This window comes from Ylistrum balloti, unplaced genomic scaffold, assembly GCF_031769215.1.
Source record: "Ylistrum balloti isolate Yb309-2 unplaced genomic scaffold, AGI_CSIRO_Ybal_v1 Utg370458, whole genome shotgun sequence".
NCBI classification, from domain to species: Eukaryota; Metazoa; Mollusca; class Bivalvia; order Pectinida; family Pectinidae; genus Ylistrum; species Ylistrum balloti.
This window is the reverse complement of record NW_026782303.1, coordinates 148,316-162,253: the sequence shown is the minus strand read 5'-3', so window position 1 is coordinate 162,253 and position 13,938 is coordinate 148,316. Positions and strand designations below refer to the sequence as shown.

Genomic DNA, 13,938 nt, shown 5'->3' with positions numbered 1-13,938 from the left:
GCTCTCATTCAGGCAGTGCCCATTTGATATTGTTTTAAATCGGATATGGTATGAAGTTGACCTAAAATTATCTGCATGCAAAACTATATATGCTGTTGCTTCAGAATGGCCCCGATATCAATAGGCGCCCCTCCTTTGAAAATAAGAATTAAGCTGAAGTTTTTTTTTACTTATTTGCTACAACAACACATGACTAATATCTTACTTGTCAACAATAAAATAACACAGATAAAAAAGTGTAAACTTCTCAAACAATGTATGACAAGCTGTGGAACATTGTTGATCCAGTACTTGACCAAATTAGATAATCTATCTAATTAATGAAGTCAGATGTGTTATTTGTTCATATATTTTTTAAATACATTATATTAGTTTACTAAATAAGTTACATGATTTATAAATCAGACAATTAATTTATGAAATTCGATATCTAATAAAGAGAACTTAATTAAATATTCATTAACTCAGATATTTAATTAATCAAATAATATATCTAAAATAAGATGTCTAATTTAGACAATAAGAATGAAGAAAATTAAATCACATATCTAATAGATAAGACGCCTTAAGTAAATCTGATATCTCGGGAGAAATTATATAAGATATCTAATTTAGTTAAATAAGTCATTTCATTTTTTAAAGGAAATATCTGATCAATATATATAATGTTGATCTAAATTATCTTATTTAGTAAAACTCTGGGTAAATTAGAAATCTTAAATTCTATATCTTAATGAATTAGATATCTTAGTAAGAAAAAAATGATTTCAAATTCATTGAATCGAACATCTTGTATAATTTGTTCAGCTCAGGATCAACCAGTGACGTAGAATACTGTATTATACGTCCCTGTATCAATATTGCTCAAAGATATTAAGTGCCAGCAAATAGGGAAAAAGTGATACAATAGCGAGTTTTTAATTTTCCGGATTCCACATGATACTCAGAATTTATAAGTCACTGTTGATTTCCGGTGAAAAAGTGCCATATGTTGCAATATACCTAAACAGATACTACGTCAACGAAAACAGAAGAATGGCACCAGTAGATCCATTTACTGCTTATATTGCAGTGGTTGCTGTTATAGTTATAGCGCTCGTCATCATATCTTTCTTTGTAAAGTCGAAGAAAAAAGGTAAACGTAAGGCAGTATACAGACGGTTAACAAATATCCAGGTGTCGGGTCGCTGAGCTGTGTGCATTATTGATTGTCCTATTAATTAATCGGGCTGAAAAAGGCATATAAGCTTTAATACAGTGTAGGCCTTATATATCTAGACTAGATACAGTATTATAATTTGTAAACAGAACACATAAAAAGTAGCACTCATACTGTTGATAGAGATCTAAAGTTAATTTTATGCATTGATGTTTCATATCAAGTCTGAATTATTGTGAAGTTCTTTGGACTTCTGTTTTTTATATTTGTCTTAGATCGTTGGAACACCAGAACTCCTTTCAATCGATGTGTGACATGCATATGGAAATGAAGATTTCTATCCACAGTTACCATTTGAATGCAGACTGAGGCACAGATCACTTATTTCCCTCACTTTCTGATAAATACAAAAAATATGGGAAGGGATGTAATCCAGTCACTAATTTTCAGTTCCAATATTTCTAAGAGCCCAAGTGGTGCCTGAAACCTATGGTGGTATAACTAGATACAAATAAATGGAAAGAGTGTAGGTCTAATTAACCAAAAAGGAAAAACAAACATAATTGGAAGTTGGACCTTCAGATTTTAGACAATTACTATATTACAACTGTACAATCTGCTTGGTAGTAAATCCCTATAAACTCTTTGCATTTTTGTATATCTTTATAGTCACTGTTAAAACATGTCATTGCATTATCTCAGTTGGTAGAACATTAGAGAATTTTCAACCTCAGATAAAGATACAAGATGAGTGATTCAATCCATACCATAGATTGTTCATTTTCCTTAGGAAATCGAAGTGTGAAACATGCTGTTGTGTAGGAAATTTTATTGTGATTTCTTAGATAACATGCGGCAGGTCTTCTGTATAATGTTCAATGATGTAACCACCAGCTGCTACAAGATGATCCTGCATCAAATTTATCAGAACTGTTGTCATGGTGTTTCACGAGCAAACAATAAAACACTAAAGAATTCAAAATTGTTTTTCGTAACTTTCTCCAACTGATTATGAATAACATATGTGTATTGTGATTACCAATGCAACTTCTTTTAACAGAGAAGAAAAATGAACGGCAGGATCAAAGGCCAGTTGCTGCTCGAAGAGGGGCTAATAATGCTCCAGCAGGGGTGGTTCGTCGTCGAGCGCCAAGACGTGGGAGAATGCAGCAACAACGCTATGATGACTCTGGTAAATGTCACACTATATCCTAGCTAGAAAAAGGCATTATTAAATTAGGTTTCTGTTTAGAAAATGATTTTCAATACTAAAATTATTGAACAGATGTTACTTAATTTTTTTAACGGGCATATTGAAAGTAGTATTTGTTTCTGTATTTACCATCAGATTTATTTTGCCATTGGCTGCCCTGTTAATTAGCAAATAATTGTTTCTCCTGAAATAAAATAAAGATAACATATGAAAGGAGTACATTTCATATTTATATGTCTGTAAAACCATCTATATTGCATTTAAGTTACTGCCTTAAGTGCCCTCTCTTCTACTGTGTTGCTTTGATTTTTCACATTGCATGTGCTGTATGTAAATCTACATTTTTAAATTCCATGTTAAAGAAATAAAGAGAAAACCTATTCAGCCTTTCAATTTATGGTAAAAGCCCTGGAAGAATGAAGAGAAATTGGACGAGTCTCAATTTTAATAGCCTTTTTAGAGAAATTAATGTAAATGTTACCTATTTTTTTCATAAAAATCAGTAGTTTGAATCTATTGTGTGGAGACTGATTGTCAGTGAAATTTAGTCCATGCAGGTAAGTTGGCCTGAATGGAAGCAAGTAGATCTTATCTGCTAATGTGGGAGAAAAATTCAGAGAAAAATTGATATATTATTTGTTCAAAGTTAGAATAACACTCAATAACTGTCAAAAATTTGAATCCACTGTTTAAAATTACATACATATTTCATGAATTATCAAAAACAAATAATAGAATTTTGATATAAAAAGGACATACCTGTATTTTTCAGATGCTGGGAGTGATACATCTGATATTGATGTAGATGGAGAAGATGGTACATTTCAATTTGAAGATGTTAGACCTGCTGGTAAAGGCAAGAAATGGGAGGCTAAACAACAGGCAAAAGCAGAGAGGAAAGAACAAAGGCTTGTAAGGAAATATACTGTAATGTTAGTTAATGTGACAATATTTCTACCCTATGTTACATAACACCATGCCAGGCAAATTTTCTCTAACCTGGACAGGTATACCCAGGTTTTTAAGGGTGTTAGATTTTTTTGTCTTTCCCTAGTGTTGAGACAGGGGGATTCTCTTTGATTATTTTAGGATGTCACATCAGCAGTGTAAAGTATATAAAGATAATAAAAACACATTGTTTACTTAGAAGGACAGTAGAGTAAAAGAAAAATAATCATTCATCCCATTGTAGGTTACATAGATTATCTCAACCCTAGGGAAAAGATTTTTGAGATACAAACACTCCACAAGCCTAGTGTTTGCAAAATTAATCATCTTTGCTCACAGGTTGGGATCTCCAAATCTTGCCTCTGTTAAGATGGAGCATTTTTGTATTCTTTGACCAGCACATGTATGTGGTCTATATCCAGAGTTATGTTCAGTGAGCACAGTTTTCTACATCTTTCTTTTTCTTCAAAGTCTGTTAATCTTTCATTGGAAAAGTTTGAAAATGTTGGCATTATATGTTAATTAATTGACAGATATATTTATTAGAAGAGCAGCATTGCTCATGGTTTTCTGATAACTTCAAACAAATTGTACTCTTTAAATTGTTTGTGTTTGTTTGGATGCTGAGAAACACACTGTCTGTGTTGACATGGTTGTGTCCTTTGCTGTGGATGGTATGCCACAGGCTTCATGTATGTTATTCAGTGAAGTAAACACTAACTACTATAATGAGACACTACCTCAAGTTGACCCTGGTTGTTCACAGGGCTATAAATCCAACAAACTAATCAAACTGAACCATTTCAATTGCAATAAGCCCAGGTACATTAACTTTGACTCATTGAAGGGATTGTTGCAGGATGATGATTTGCTGTTTATCATTTTTATCCAAAATCTTATTCAAGTGGTTTAGCTTGTTAATCATCACCTGTCATGGGTTTATTGTCAGAGTGCCATGCATACAATATTATTATATGTTGTTTAAATGTTGTTTGGTATGTATAAAATACATATTTGCATTCAATGTTTTTTTGATATACAGCTGATGGAAGAAGAGAGAGAGGAGAAGAAGAAGAGAGAACAGCTGCTAGAAAAACAGAGAAAGGAGCAAGAAGAAAAAGAAAAGGCTGAAAACAAAATCAAGGTATTTATTATGTTTGGTAACTGAAAGTTCAGCAGTGATCAACCAATGACTGGTAATACAATAACACATGTTAGGCATTGGACATAGAAACAATTCATTAACACCACACAACAAAGTTTAGGTGGTAAAGGGGTGGGCAGTGGCCAAGATTATGCTGTAACCACAGGGTTGGTGTTTGATTGTTGTGAATAGGCATGGGGTCACCTGCCCGACCACATCAATTTTTTTTAAGTACTCTGGCTTCCTCCCACAGTAAGACCCTGTGTACAGTTCCTTTTAGGTAAAACACTTGTTTCATGATATATTGTTGTAATATTTATGGATTATATCTGCATCAGTTTAAAAAGAAGAGTTCAGGTCAATGTTGAAATACACAAAATTACAAATGGTACATTAGCCAAACTTACATTATATAGCAAAGGCTAAACTTCACTGACTAAAGTTATATTAACCAAACTTGCATTGCTCATCATTATATTGATGGTTGTATTAATGTAAGTCCAGGATATATAACAATGGCTTGATCTAACCCACATTTTATGTTGATGGACCCAGTGATTTATTCCTAATACCATGACCTTCATGTTAGGATGAGGTGAGCTATGCAGTCTTTCAATCTCTCAGTAGCTGGCGATTCATGAAATCCCCCCACTCAACCAAACCCACCTCCCTACTCGCAAACCTTCCAATAAACCCATTTGTATCTGGAATTAACTTGATATAACTCTGTAGTACATCAGTTCTAATCATCATGTTATGTCCATTAAAAGGAGGAAGAGGAAAGGCTGAGGAAGGAAGAAGAAGAAAAAAGAGAGCATGAGGAGTACCTGAAGTTAAAGGAGAGTTTTATTGTTGAAGATGAAGGAGAAGCAGACCAAGAGGCTGACCTCAGTGTAAGTGGTGTTACTAATCAGTGCATTCTCTATAGAGGCTGGCCTCAGTGAAAGTGGTGTTACTATTCACGACATTCTCTGTAGAGGCTGACCTCAGTGTAAGTGGTGTTACTATTCACAACATTCTCTATAGAGGCTGGCCTCAGTGTAAGTGGTGTTACTATTCATGACATTCTCTATAAAGGCTGACCTCAGTGTAAGTGGTGTTACTATTCACAACATTCTCTATAGAGGCTGGCCTCAGTGTAAGTGGTGCTACTATTCACGACATTCTCTATAGAGGCTTACCTCAGTGTAAGTGATGTTACTACTCAGTGCATTCTCTATAGAGGCTGACCTCAGTGTAAGTGATGTTACTACTCACAGCATTCTCTGTAGAGGCTGACCTCAGTTAAGTTATGTTACTAATCATAACATTCTCTATAGAGGCTGACCTCAGTGTAAGTGGTGTTATTACTAACAGCATTCTCTATAGAGGCTTACCTCAGTGTAAGTGATGTTACTACTCAGTGCATTCTCTATAGAGGCTTACCTCAGTGTAAGTGATGTTACTACTCAGTGCATTCTCTATAGAGGCTGACCTCAGTGTAAGTGATGTTACTACTCACAGCATTCTCTGTAGAGGCTGACCTCAGTTAAGTTATGTTACTAATCATAACATTCTCTATAGAGGCTGACCTCAGTGTAAGTGGTGTTATTACTAACAGCATTCTCTATAGAGGCTTACCTCAGTGTAAGTGATGTTACTACTCAGTGCATTCTCTATAGAGGCTGACCTCAGTGTAGGTGATGTTACTACTCACAGCATTCTCTGTAGAGGCTGACCTTAGTTAAGTTATGTTACTAATCATAACATTCTCTATAGAGGCTGACCTCAGTGTAAGTGGTGTTATTACTAACAGCATTCTCTATAGAGGCTTACCTCAGTGTAAGTGGTGTTACTACTCACTGCATTCTCTAGAGAGGCTGACCTCAGTGTAAGTGGTGTAACTACTCACAGCATTCTCTATAGAGGCTTACCTCAGTGTAAGTGGTGTTACTACACACAACATTCTCTATAGAGGCTGACCTCAGTGTATGTGATGATACTACCTACTGCATTCTTCATACAACAGTCTGAGTTGTTGGAACTATTGACACTATCACCTTTATCTGAAAAATCTGTTGGATTACTTTGATACATGTTTTCCGACTTCATAATTTAAAGAGCCATCTCTTATAAAGGAGTGCTTCTCTTGTGTTTAGAATCTAGTGTTAATCTAGATTAATGAAAAATACATTTCCCACTATATTTGCTTACTAACCTCTATTTAAATCATGCAGTAAGTTTTAAATCAAATTCCCACATTTTTATATAGGAAGACTTATCATACTCTAGTAAAAATTTTTAGGTTTTTTTTTTAATATCAGCAATTGAAGACACAAGCAAAATGTTTGAGATGCTTTTGTTGTAATCTTTACCAAATTTCCAAAATAATTTACCAAATTTACACACTGGTTATGCTGAAATATATGGGTAGGTGTGTTAATTAGACAAATATTGTAGATCAGGAGAATGTCTGGAAACAGAAGGTGGAGTGTGCTTCTTGTATATCACAGGAATTCTTGAAGAAAAAAACAAAAATGGGAGAAGATAATTTGTTGATTTTGTGTAGCCTGTGTTCACTGCTACCTTTTCATGTAAAATTGTCTTTAAAATGTGATCTATTCTGTCAGAAGATAACATATACCCTTAATTTGATACTGATATCATAAAGCTACAGTTTCATATCCAAATAATAACTGATCTCTTTTACATTACAGTCACAATCTCTACTACAGGAGTTTATAGATCACATCAAGGTAAGTTGTGGTTTGTATTAGAGAGAAATAAAAGGAAGAAGGAAAGAAAACATATTTTTTTGCAATCAATGACTTTGTATTGATAAATAATAGACAAATTAATTGGAAATAATGAAATTGGATACCAGACTTATGACAACAAAATGTAAAAAAAATCCTGTTACTGATTCATCAATTTGGCCAACTAAAGTGGCAAGTGTAAACAGGAGACAAATTTAGCTGTACCTGAATTGTAAAACAACACTACAGCCAATATTGCAAGTTGGCCCTAATGACCTTTTATGTGTTGACAAGCCGTTAAGACTGCAATAATAATAATAATGATAACAATATTACAGCACAAATAAATATGCAATACTAGAAATAGTGACATCAGAAATATTATGTTTTATTTTGCAGACTTCAAAAGTGGTAATGCTTGAAGATTTGGCATCACATTTCAAAATAAGGACACAGGTGAGTTTATTTGAAAACAGTGGAAGATCATTTTTTCATTTGTAAAGTCAGCTTACTAGTACATTTAGATGAAAGTCATATTTTAGCATGGTGTCAGTACATGCTTCACAAACTTTATAATCTTATCTAGAAAAAAACTCCATTATTATATTATTTCTCTTTGATTATTTCGTGATATGACAAATCTGATAGTATTTTACAATTTTCATTAAGGATGCTATTGACCGTGTCCAAGACTTGGTGGCAGAGGGACGTCTCACCGGTGTGATTGATGACCGTGGCAAATTTATTTATATCACAGTAGAGGAGCTACAGACAATAGCCAAACACATAAAACAGCATGGTCGCATATCAATCATAGAGCTGGCCGAGTCCAGTAATAGATTGATCAATTTAAACCCTGATACCACCTCCCTATCCAGCTCACAGGCTGCAGAAGTATCAGCGTGACATTCACGAGTCTCTCTGATGTTGGAGTCAACCATTGTGATATGATATGGCTAACCTGCTAATGGTTATGTTTTGACAACATTTCTTAAGATTTCCACACACCGAAAATGAAATCTGGAGGCTCTGCCAATACTGATAAAATTACAGTATGTATTAGTACAGACCAGAAAAAATTGAGTTTTTCGACTAGTTTGTCTGTCATTGTAAGCAGATCAGTGGTCTATCTTAAAATGTTCCATGATTTGAATTGTTCAGGAACAGGATAAGGGATGTTGCAGATTTGTATTAATAGATCCTCTATCATGTAGAATCTGCAAGTATTAAATGTTCAGAAAATTAAAATTTTGATAAATAAATTGATCATAAGTTTCCATTTCTGGTACATGTACCATATTTCTGTGATTTCAGTATACATAGGTTATTGTTACATTGCTCCTGAAGATATTACCAGGTATGTCTGGAGTTACACTTTGGTTTGTACATGTGAAAAAGGATGATATATGGATGGAGGGTATGTGTGACATGGTGTAAATTCTTAAAACATATGGAATGGATTAATTTAATTACAACTTTAAGTTTTATATATAAAGGGTGATCCAACACTCCCCATGTGGAACTTTGCGGTAGCATCCTCAGGTGGATCTGTATAGGGTTCAATAGAGTTCCTTAACAAGAAAACACAATATAGTAAAAAGGAAACTCAACACTACAAGATACGTTTAAATCAACACTACAAGATATGTTTAAATCAACACTACAAGATATGTTTAAATCAACACTACAAGATGTTTAAATCAACACTACAAGATATGTTTAAATCAACACTACAAGATATGTTTAAATCAACACTACAAGATGTTTAAATCAACACTACAAGATATGTTTAAATCAACACTACAAGGTATGTTTAAATCAACACTACAAGATATGTTTAAATCAACACTCCAAGATGTTTAAATCAACACTACAAGATATGTTTAAATCAACACTACAAGATATGTTTAAATCAACACTACAAGGTATGTTTAAATCAACACTACAAGGTATGTTTAAATCAACACTACAAGATATGTTTAAATCAACACTACAAGGTATGTTTAAATCTACACTACAAGGTATGTTTAAATCAACACTACAAGATATGTTTAAATCAACACTACAAGATATGTTTAAATCAACACTACAAGGTATGTTTAAATCAGCACTACAAGATGTTTAAATCAACACTACAAGGACATCCTAAAAGTGTTGTTTCCTTTTTGCTTTATTATGTCAACTTTAAGTTTTTATCTTTAAAATAAGTTTGTTATGAGTTGAAGTAAATGAATAAAATAATCATCAATTCTTTGACTTAATGCTTTTGTTTTTGCTTCTAGCCATTCCATAGATATTTTCTTTTGCTATTTAGCTTCGCTGTATATGTCCGACATCTGCTGGAGATCCTACTTCAGGAACTGGAGACTGTCATCTTCTGTCGAAGATCAAATGTTGATTCTTTTTATTTTCTAACAATTTCATAATAGATGCTTATTTCTTTAAGAAGTCCTGGATGGACCTTTTACAGATTTCATATTTAGGTTCACTTTGATCCCTAGTTTTGCAAACTGGAGCATTTTGGTTTTGGGACTGATGAGAAATACAGAATGGTTGGCAGGCAGCCATTTTGGACTATTTTGCTATTTCATCAGATGATTTCTCAGATTTTATATAAAGGTCCCCTTGATATGCTCCTAACACAAGATTTTGACAATGAACAGTAAATCCAGTAGATGGACTGATGCCAGTATATGCCCTAAATGGCCTGCTAAAAATGAGTGAATAGCAAACAAGAAAGAAAAATCTGTACACATACTAATGTGGTAATGTTTTATTGAAAATCTGATAATCCACATTCCTTAATAATTGTGTGAAAACAATAACTTTCACCAGAAACCTAGTGTTATTTAGCTCTCTGCTTTCACTCAGTTCTCTCTTGCCACATCCACACTATTTTACAGTCACACTTTCCTTTCATTAGCTGTACAACACTGTTGTATTTTAGGGTTCACACTTCATCAGTCTGTTCCCATAACAAATTTCTAGGGTTGAAATTCTGCAACACCACCACTTATAATCGATAGTCTGCAGGCCACAAAATTTGTAACAATAAGTTCCCTAAAATAAAATGATGCTATTTCATAGATGTATATGTTTAAATATCATGGGCTCTCTGAACACATATTGGACCTTCCAATAAAACACAATAAATGCTAGTTCAAGAAGACAAGAAAAGTAAATTACCTTAGACATGAGACAAAAAATTTCATAACCATTGACAAGAGATACAAAATTTCAATGATATATATATATATACAAAATTTCAATGATATATATATATTAAGTGAGAAAGTGATTTGTCTATTTGTGTAGTGAATAATGAAAGTATCATCAGATAAGGTTAAAAGATTGCAAAAACTTCCATACCATAAAATGCATCAAATGATACATTTACCAGCTCTCTTTCACACAATTAAGTAAAACCTGTATTATGTAAATTACCGAATATATGATGACGCCATCTTCGAAACACCATCTGATCATAACAGGACATGTAATGAAATTTTCTGTCTCAGATATTTTTAGAATTGCTAATTTTATATATAAAAAAACAATATGAAAAAAACAACTCGGAACTACAAAAAGGAAACATTAAAATTTTTAGAAGGTAGAAAAATATCTGGCATTCTTGAAATCCAAGTTAACTTCTAAGTCATAAGTGGTTTGAACAATTGAGTCCTTAATGCAGTGTACATGTATGTCAATAAAACATCTGCTACCATGTTGTCCAACATCTTTAGATTGGGAGGACAAGAGTTGTATCCAGGAATTATTTTACTTTTCTGCATCTAACAATTTTCAAGATCTTACAGTTGAACACAAATTTCCATATCCCACAATTCCAGCCTTAGATTGGAAGCGGAAGATCTTTGACCTCTCCAAAACATTCATCATATAAGTCCCAGTAGTCATCATGAGGCTTGATCATTACCATACAGGTTGGTCGCTTTGATCCACATGCAGATCCCAGGTCCTGTGGATATACCATAAAAAATTGTAACAATATGTATCTGTAGAGAGTTCCACACTTACGTCTTTGGGGTGTGTGTAACAATATATATCTATAATGTGTATCACACTTACATCTTTGGAGGGTGTGTAACCATATGCATCTACAATATGTATCACACTTACATCTTTGGAGGGTGTGTAACAGTATATATCTACAATGTGTATCACACTCACATCTCTGGAGTGTGTGTGACAATATATATCTATAATATGTATCACACTTATATCTGTGGATTGTGTGTAACAGTATGTATCTATGTGTATCACACTTACATCTTTGGAGGGTGTGTAACAGTAGGGTATCCCTCCTTCCTCACACAGAAGTGGCATATGACAGATGACATCAACTGGACTAACATCTCCAGCCAACACAATCACACTGTTTACAAGGGAAATAGGTTTTCATTATGTAAGTATATGCATTTATACAGAAATCTTACTAACTGATAAGAAAATATTTTCATATATATTTACAGCAACCAAAATATAAGATACTTTTAGGCAGAATATTTTCTAGTATTATTCATTTTAGTATTTGTAAAATTTGTGACTTGAGGCAATATTAATATGATAAAAATTCCTATTACACTTTCCAATATTGTACATGTACAACGAATGCAGTTATTTATTAACAACAGATAATTGAACTGTAGGATGATGTAGAATCCAAAAATATAGAGATTACATTGATACAAATTAATGAACAATGTTTTGGGAAAATTCTGAGCTCTTTCACTGTCTGCACCTTAGTGTTAAGGAAAACTAACACATTATTAATTGTCAGACAATGTTTTGTAATCATATTTTGTGCATTGATCGCTTTCTGACATGAATAATATACACATCCATTCAATGTTATGCAGCTGGGAAATGATTTCCAAGATACAAAAAGACATCAATTGCATTTTTGTAAGTTTGTGAAATACAATAACATATACAAGAATACTGATATCACTTGATCTATATTGATAGTAAAACTGTATCTAGTAATGTGAATTTTGTCCTGTTTTATAATCAAAACGAGGTTGTTTCCCCTAACCAAAATGTGTGCTCGTTTCCCTAAATGAAGCAAATTCCAAGAATATTTTCCTAATTTTTCAGAAAATCCAATACTTTTCCCAAATACCGGTAATCAGTACCAAGGCATGTACTATTGTAAATTCTGCACAGAAAAAACACTGAATGGTATAAAAGAGTACATACCCTTTTTCTCCTTTTCTTACAAATTTCTGTACTTCTCTTACTCCCTTTCTCAGCTGTTTTTGTTTTGCAGCTGAAATATGGTAAAGTTATGTAATATACATATATCAATGTATAAAGTCAGGAATGTACAATAGGAGGGAGTGGTCACTGCCTACAAATCTTTGAAGGGAAAAATCATGATTTGAATTATTTTAACTCCCTTGATTTAAAGATATCTGTATGTCAGAGGATATTGATGAATTTTCAAGTACTGAATGACTTTACATGAAAATTGAGCAAAATAGCCCGATCATAGAGGTCCAACTAAAACATAACTGTCAAATACTGGCCTTGCTTTCTTTTAGCACCATTTTTCTAATTTAACAGAACTAACTGAAAATACTTACTTCTATGACAAATAAGTTTGAGCTTTGATATATCTAAACATTCAAAAAGCTTTTGTTAATAACCAAAATTTTACTTTAGATTCAACCACTTTCAAAACAAAAGTTGAAGTAAATAATTTCTTTATCAAAACATGCATAGCTCAGTAGTTTTCACTCAAAAACATACAAGCTCTATGATCAATAGTTTAAAACTAATTTCTAATATTTTTTTAAATGCAAATGAGCTTCAGCTCTTGCTAGCTGAAAAAAAACCTGTCTAGTTAGGTCAAGCTGATTAGCACTAATAAGTTGACATTTACATAAATCTGGATTTTGGGGAGAACTATCATTCTGGAAACGGGGGAATTTTTTGGTCAGTTTTGAGAAATGGACAATTTAGGATTAAAATATATGACATATATGATGATTACACTAACAAAACATGACAATTTTGAGGTTAGATTCATCATAGTATGATTTGAACATAGGCCAAGTAAAATTTTCTAATTAGTTCAGTTTTGTGTGGACTCTTTCCTTTTATGGGATTGTTTCCCCATGCTTGCAGTATAGTGTTTTCTTGATGGGGACGTTGTTCATATTTCAAAGGGAACCATAACACACGAGATATACATTTTTCCGGTAGTTAAATTTGTCTAACATTGTTAGCAGTTTAATTTCCGAAAATCTAGTATAAATTATTCTTAATTATCTGGAGGAAACCCGTTACATTAACCTAGTCAGGCAGTGAAGTAGGTTGCGGAAGCAGTATCGTTAGAAATGACAACATGTTATTCTTACAGGCTACAATGATAGTTTTCATCTAGACACGTAGACCATCCAAATACATGGAGTCCACGGTTGTTTACCTTTCTTGATTGCTTTATACAATCGCTTGCTTAATTTACGCGGAGCAAGTGGCTTTGAAATAGCATTAAGATGTTCAATTTTCGAATTCCATGCTTCTTTGCTGTCGCCACCCTCCTCTTCTGCACCTTCAGACTTTCTTTTCTTGTCTTTTCCCATTTTTATTCCCTAACCATGTGCTTCTCTGTAAACGTTTATTACATATAACAGTTCACGCACTTAGTTCAGCTCTCGATAAACTGCCGTAACTGATTGTAACTGATTGCAGCTGTATGCTTCAGGTGCTTAAGAGC

At 33.3% G+C, this 13,938-nt stretch overlaps 2 protein-coding genes across 2 annotated transcripts; one reads left to right on the top strand and one right to left on the bottom strand.

Moving 5' to 3' along the window:
• Positions 1 to 1,003: 1,003 nt before the first annotated feature.
• LOC132555168 (DDRGK domain-containing protein 1-like) lies at positions 1,004 to 9,455 on the top strand. Its single transcript, XM_060219516.1, has 8 exons — positions 1,004 to 1,135; positions 2,220 to 2,351; positions 3,145 to 3,284; positions 4,363 to 4,464; positions 5,235 to 5,357; positions 7,161 to 7,199; positions 7,599 to 7,655; positions 7,869 to 9,455. Exons 1-8 carry the CDS (start codon positions 1,036 to 1,038, stop codon positions 8,103 to 8,105), a joined length of 930 nt encoding a protein of 309 aa, XP_060075499.1. The 5' UTR covers positions 1,004 to 1,035; the 3' UTR covers positions 8,106 to 9,455.
• Positions 9,456 to 9,957: 502 nt separating this feature from the next.
• On the bottom strand, positions 9,958 to 13,825 carry LOC132555167 (H/ACA ribonucleoprotein complex subunit 2-like protein). The gene is made up of 4 exons (XM_060219515.1): positions 13,648 to 13,825; positions 12,417 to 12,486; positions 11,487 to 11,592; positions 9,958 to 11,175 (listed from the first exon to the last, which is right to left on the bottom strand). The coding sequence occupies exons 1-4, from the start codon at positions 13,802 to 13,804 to the stop codon at positions 11,050 to 11,052; spliced, it is 459 nt and encodes a 152-aa protein (XP_060075498.1). The 5' UTR covers positions 13,805 to 13,825; the 3' UTR covers positions 9,958 to 11,049.
• Between the last annotated feature and the right edge of the window lie 113 nt (positions 13,826 to 13,938).

What these genes read in the sequence shown, in the direction of transcription:
- LOC132555168 (XM_060219516.1), top strand. Translation starts at nt 1,036, where the DNA reads ATGGCACCAGTAGATCCATTTACTGCTTATATTGCAGTGGTTGCTGTT. An exon ending in AGGCTGAAAACAAAATCAAG is followed by an intron (nt 4,465 to 5,234) that starts GTATTTATTATG and finishes GTCCATTAAAAG; the next exon opens with GAGGAAGAGGAAAGGCTGAG. An exon ending in ACCAAGAGGCTGACCTCAGT is followed by an intron (nt 5,358 to 7,160) that starts GTAAGTGGTGTT and finishes TTTACATTACAG; the next exon opens with TCACAATCTCTACTACAGGA.
- LOC132555167 (XM_060219515.1), bottom strand. Translation starts at nt 13,804, where the DNA reads ATGGGAAAAGACAAGAAAAGAAAGTCTGAAGGTGCAGAAGAGGAGGGT. An exon ending in GTATAAAGCAATCAAGAAAG is followed by an intron (nt 12,487 to 13,647) that starts GTAAACAACCGT and finishes ACCATATTTCAG; the next exon opens with CTGCAAAACAAAAACAGCTG. An exon ending in GTAAGAAAAGGAGAAAAAGG is followed by an intron (nt 11,593 to 12,416) that starts GTATGTACTCTT and finishes CCTTGTAAACAG; the next exon opens with TGTGATTGTGTTGGCTGGAG.